The sequence below is a fragment of the Lolium rigidum genome, chromosome 3 (assembly GCF_022539505.1).
Source record: "Lolium rigidum isolate FL_2022 chromosome 3, APGP_CSIRO_Lrig_0.1, whole genome shotgun sequence".
Lineage (NCBI taxonomy): Eukaryota > Viridiplantae > Streptophyta > Magnoliopsida > Poales > Poaceae > Lolium > Lolium rigidum.
The window spans coordinates 373,743,697-373,749,800 of record NC_061510.1 but is presented as its reverse complement, the minus strand read 5'-3'; the positions used below and the strand labels follow the sequence as shown (position 1 = coordinate 373,749,800).

The following is a 6,104-nucleotide window of genomic DNA, read 5'->3' as shown; positions in this document are numbered from 1 at the left end:
CCATCATCTACAATAAGTATTCTTCGGTCCTTCGTTTGACGACAAGATCTCATCTGTGGCGTCAATGGTGGTGTTGGAGGATTACAATTATCTAGGTATGGATCTTTAGATCTTTTTTCGCCATCACGATTTTGAATCTTTTCTCATGGTTGCCACGCGGAGGATTATCGCAATATTTGTCTCGGCTGCTACGTCCTCGACAGTGGTGATTCGTACCCTCGGCTCTGCAGCAACATCGACCAAGCTGTTCGGTTAATTTTCCCTAGCATACTGGTGTTGGTACTCTTGCAGATGTTGATTGACTACTTTAATGGTTGCGCGTGTGCACGTAGCCTTGGGATTGTGGCTCAAGCTAAAACAATAAGAAAATCTTCGTTGGTATTTTCAGGTCTATTGTTCGGTCTATTCTTGGCTTCCTTGAGAGAACTACAAGATTGTGTCATGGAAGGAAGGAGAATTTCAAGATCTCAATGATTTGCTCGTTTCTTTTATACTTTATCATTATTTTGTAATCGCTGGAGTCAGCTTGTATATCTCTACCATGTACTATTTGTTACTATAAATATATGTGGTATTGATTATCAAAAAAAGTGAATTATCATGTGTGTTAAGCTTACATGTACGGTAAAAAAAATAATTTAAGAAAACCGTAGCAATGCACATGCATTGAACTAGTATCCTTAAATTGGCAATTTTGAGGGCAGCGGCAACGACCACGAAAGAAACAACAAACAAAAGCTAGAAAACTCGTGAGAGTTGCAAATTGAATGGGGAAACATGTTGCATGTGGTGTCTTTGTCGCTATGGTTTCATTACTTGCATGCGATCTTCATATTAATACACGCTATTGTAGAAAATAGTTATCGAAAAAGATAGTGACCTTGTAGAGATGAAAATTATATTTTTGATAGTGACATTCTATTTAAAAACAGAGAGAGTACAACAAATTATAGGAGTAAGTAACTTACAAACATCCTCGACTATGAGTATGTCGCCATGTCTAATTAACACATTGGTAAATTGACATGTAGTCCATGCTGTATACATGGGACACGTCGTCCCAAGGCGCACCAGCCAACAGGACACGGCCACGCGCGCAGAAAGTCTACGTGGACCAGCCACGCAAGCAACCGCTTCGCGCATCAACTCACCATTCAGAGCACAACCGACGGCCAGATAACGCCACGTAGGAAACAAAATTACAGGGAAAAAAATAAATAAATTCTCTCAGGCTCAGCACATCGAGAGCTCGTCAAATGGCAACACCGCTGATCCCGAAGACGACGCTCCCAGTCGGCTCCCACTGATCGCTTCTAGAACCTTCCAGAAGGTTCCGGCCCGCCATGGCCGCGCCCTTCTTCTCAACGCCCTTCCAGCCGTATGTCTACCAGGTCGGTGCTCCCCCCCCCTGCGATCTGAACCTCCCCCGCACGATTCTGTACATGCTAGGTCTAGATTCGAGGTCCTGGGGATGGATCCACACGATCTGTGGCACTGTTTTCTCCCCGATTGGAGCTCTCGTGATCTGATTCAGTTTTGAATTGCGTGGTTTGCTTTTTTCAGAGCCAAGAGGGATCTGTGACGGCGTTTCAGATATCCGGCGGAGATGTGCAGGTCCTGCAGGTAGTTTCCGGTGCTTAATTCCTCGCTCTCCTGTTCTATCTTCAGATGAATTGAGTCGTGATCATTTGTGACTGGTTGTGGCAAATGCTTTCTAGGTGATGGTGAAGTCACAGGAGAAGTTGACTGCGAAACCTGGTAACTTGATCTCGTTTCTGTACTGCCAGTTTAAATATTTGCTGCTTGCATGCTTAACCACTATAATTGCTTGTCATCCTGAATAATATTTTGGTTTGTAAGATGTGCTAGCACTGTATTCATGATAAATTGTCAGAAACTATAACTTACTGCCATGCTGTCAATTGAATGTTATGAATTATGATTGAATTGCATGGTTTAAAAAAGCGCGCCAAGCGTGCCTAGGCGCTAGGCGACAGAAAAACGCCTAGCGCTTGATCATGCTATGCTTGTGGTTATGGGTGCCTAGGCATGCACTTAGGCGAGATAGGCGCTGGGCAGACACAAAATTAGGAATCAGCGCCTGTTGCTAATTGTCTTAATCTTACGCCCACCCGTTGGCATGTCCATTACGGTTTTGGTCTGTAGCGCCTTCTGGCTGTAAACCCATCTTGACAAATTACTCTCTATTTGTCGCGTCGTGTATTTGCTTTCTGGGAATCAAGTGATCCTCATAGAAGCTGTTAGCGTGTACTTTCTGTTCTCATCGCTGTACTTTACAGGTACAATGTGTTACATGTCTGGGAACATTCAGATGGACAATAATTACTTACCTGAAAACGATGGAGGTGTGTGGCAGTGGATGTTTGGAAAAAGTATAACCAGCACTGTTTTCTTCAATCCTGGCCCTGATGATGGATATGTTGGGATTTCTGCGCCATTCCCTGGGAGGATACTGCCTGTTAGTATCTCTTCTCTGTGAAGTCATTATATAGTTTACAACTTTACATCTTAGCGTTACCTTCCATTTTTTACAGCTTAGCTCTGAGTTGTTTCTGCACTTTCAATGCAAAGCCATAGGTTAATCATGCGAACTACATCACCATATCTGCCCATTATTAAAAAGCATTCAAATCCTTCATTTCCAAAAAAGTTTTGTCACTTGTTTGTTTGCCCATATTGAACTCCTGAGCAATATGATTTATGATTAATTAATAAAAATTAAACGGTGTCTTGTGCTACTAGCTTTTTAGTTACCAATTAACCTCACCTGCATTTAGTTTTGGTCCTTTAGCAGAAACGACAAGATGTTCTTGGTAGTAACAGGTGGTATTGACATCAAACTTGCATTTAATCTATTTGGTTATGCTGCCTTTAAGAATGTATCTGCTAAGCTACACAAGAGGTTATCTTGTTAAACCAATAGATGAATACACTCGCAAATATGTATATTTCATTTGAGTGGTCATGTTATCTCAAGTAGCAGACTATCTGTATTATCAGCCAAACTTCTTATCATAGTCTCACCATAATTGCTTGCTTTTGTCACAGATAGATCTAGCGAACTTTGGTGGAGAACTTCTTAGCCAGGTAAGCTGTCTTGAAGTTTGTCGTTTGCTTGAAAAACAGTCACAAGAACCTCATAGTGTATGAAATTGCAGGCAGATGCTTTTCTCTGCTCGGTCAATGACGTGTCAGTCACAAGTACACTTGATCAGAGGCCGCGCAACATTGAAATTGGCGCAGAGGTATGGTAGTCATTGAGGTACCTTATTGATTACGATATCATATGGGTCCTGCAAGTTGGTTCACTTGATTTTGTATGCTACTGCTGGGCAACTTGTTTGCTAGGAAATGAAAGATGCATATTTTTCTTCTGCAGATGATACTCAAGCACAAACTTAGGGGTCAAGGGATGGTCTTCCTTGTCGGTGGTGGAGCAGGTACAAGTTATTTCACCCTTACAATCCGAGTGTTGATTGTGGACGTAGATGTTAGTATTTAAAACTGCAATGCTATTTATGTTCATGAAAATGGGACCTGGATATTTTAGGGTTTAATATTACAAGCCGTGATTATGTAAATCTCTCGGACATGTTGATTTGATATATTGCTGAAACCTGAAAGATGACTTGGGGAACTTTACCTTTTACTCAAATATGCATGTTCTGTCATAGGAGTACTAGCGCAGCATCTGATATGTTGTACCTACACATCATTTTGTTAATTTATTACTAGCTAGATTTTCTTAAGACCAAATCTCGATTTATTTCACACAAGCATGAAACTTGTTGTCTGATGCTCATTCTTTTTCTACGCACGAAAATTGTTGCAACATCGGGTCCTCTTAACTGGAAGGTTTTGCTATCTGCCTTTGCTAGTAATGCAGAAAATTCTTGCTCCCCGGGAGGTAATTACTGTTGATGCTGGTTGTATTGTGGCTATGACAACTACCATCAACTTTCAGTTAAAGAACCCTACCCAACTGAGAAGAGCAGTCTTCGGGGTTAGTATATCCTTCTTCTTTGCCTACATTTGTTTCATTATGTTCTCTGTGTTGAGAATTGCTTTGTTTCCTTGCTCTGAGAATTATCATTTTATGCAGGGCGACAACCAGCTGAGAGCATCTCTCACAGGACCCGGTGTCGTTTTCATTCAGAGCCTACCCTTCAATCGGCTCTCACAGCGCATCGCGAGGTAAGAATGATGCTGAAGTATGTCTCTTCCCACAGTCCTTGCCTGTCACTGACCATAAGTGAATTAAATGTATTCTCAAGCAGTAGATCGGTGGCGGCCCCAAGCTTGAGAGACAACCCCAAGTTCTTCATCCAGATCGTCATGTTCTTCTTCCTCGCATATGTCATGATTGTATCGTCAATAATTCTGACAGATGTTTAGATGATGCTGCGACGAGCATTCCATGTAATCCTCTTAGAGATGTTCATTGAAAGTTGGAAGAGTAAAAGTTGTTACAGCTTACAGAAGAAGCATAAGCATTCTCCTTCCCCCTTGTAGATGTTCTGGGTCTGAGTAAGCTTGGGAAGAAATTGTGCATTTGTTGTTAGAAAACATAGCTGCTGGGAGCTCATCAGGTTTTTCTTTTGTAACATGGTTCTACTGTTGGTGTGTAGAGACAAGCAAGCTCAAGTTGCACATCGATCATATGGTGAATATAGACATTGACTCAAACTCCATTGTCTAGTTCCATTTGGTAGTAATATTTCTGTACTGCATATATTATCAACCTGTGAGCTTATGTTTCTGAATCAACTGAAGATATGTTATATCTCAGCGCAAACCAGTAATTCTTCCAACTCGCCTGTCTTGATTTTGTGGAGAGAAGAGTAATGTAGTGATTAGAAGAATTACTCGATGTTTCAAAAACGAGAAGAGTAATGCAGGATGCTACTGTAACTTTAAGTTACAATCTAAAATATGCAGCCGGAGTTGTACTGTACTTTGCAGTGCGCAGCGCTGTATCAAACTGCAGTATCAATCTCGGAAGGACAAACAAGCATGTTCACTGAGATCTGTGTTTAACAGTATTTTTTTTTAAATTAAAATCATACTACCTGGGCATATAGATGCATTCAAATTTGGAGAAATGCTTGAGATCCTTTTATTGACGAATCAATCGCTGCAGCCTGCAGCCTTGGATAGTCAAAGCCAAATTCAAAAGACTGAGCATCTTATCCGATTAAATGCTGCAATATATTGATGCTTGTGGACACTTGTTGCTTCAATGATAATCTTTCTGTGGGTACGATGAAACAGAAAATTCTGAAAAATAGAGGAAATTTTCGTGAGCTAATGAGCTGCACTATTAAACAAAAAGATGCTGTTGCCAAGGCATTCTAAAGTGCTCCAAATAATAATCAAATGTTGTCTCAAAAAATTCAAAAAGATATTACAAAATGCTTTGCAAAATAAGTATTGGGTTGTATTTTGGAGAAAATTGGCAATGGTGTGTTTACCTTATTAGTCGATGAGTGTCAAGATGTTTCCAACAAAGAATTAATGGTAGTGGTCTAGTGGTTCTCCGATACGTTCTCATCAGCAGTTGAAGTGCTAAAATATGTGAGAAAGATGATTCAGATAGCGGCAAGAGGCGTCAAGCTAATGCAGTTCTCAAATATTTTAAAACATTTAATTGTGTGTTTTGTTACATATAATGATACTCCGTACATTTAATATTAGTTTTAGCAAATGGGCTTTCATAAACCTTGCAAAGAAAGGACAAAAGATATTACAAATGCTATTTGGGATTAGCGACGAGCATCATTATCGTGTGGATTGATTCTTTGCTGGTTTGGAGTAATTAGGACAACATTTGAACGACAGATTCAACGAGGTAAATTCAGAGTTGAATCTATGTATCTCTTGTTTGGAGCTTCTCCACGAAATAGCTTCCCCTGCGAGGGTGAATACATATCCAGATGTGGATTTTCTATCATCTTTATCCCCCGAAAAATCTGCATCTGAATACCCTCTTATTTTTAGGGAATCAGATCTTCTGTATGTTAGCATGTAGTTCGTTGTGCCTTTCACATAACGTAATGTCTTCTTTACCATTTTCCAGTGTTCAA

General features: G+C 40.4%; 1 protein-coding gene across 1 annotated transcript; it reads left to right on the top strand.

The window, feature by feature from the left end:
• Positions 1 to 1,259: 1,259 nt before the first annotated feature.
• On the top strand, positions 1,260 to 4,532 carry LOC124700555. The gene is made up of 10 exons (XM_047232659.1): positions 1,260 to 1,391; positions 1,564 to 1,623; positions 1,719 to 1,758; positions 2,301 to 2,479; positions 3,070 to 3,108; positions 3,180 to 3,266; positions 3,401 to 3,461; positions 3,900 to 4,024; positions 4,124 to 4,215; positions 4,299 to 4,532. Exons 1-10 carry the CDS (start codon positions 1,344 to 1,346, stop codon positions 4,414 to 4,416), a joined length of 849 nt encoding a protein of 282 aa, XP_047088615.1. The 5' UTR covers positions 1,260 to 1,343; the 3' UTR covers positions 4,417 to 4,532.
• The last annotated feature ends 1,572 nt before the right edge of the window (positions 4,533 to 6,104 follow it).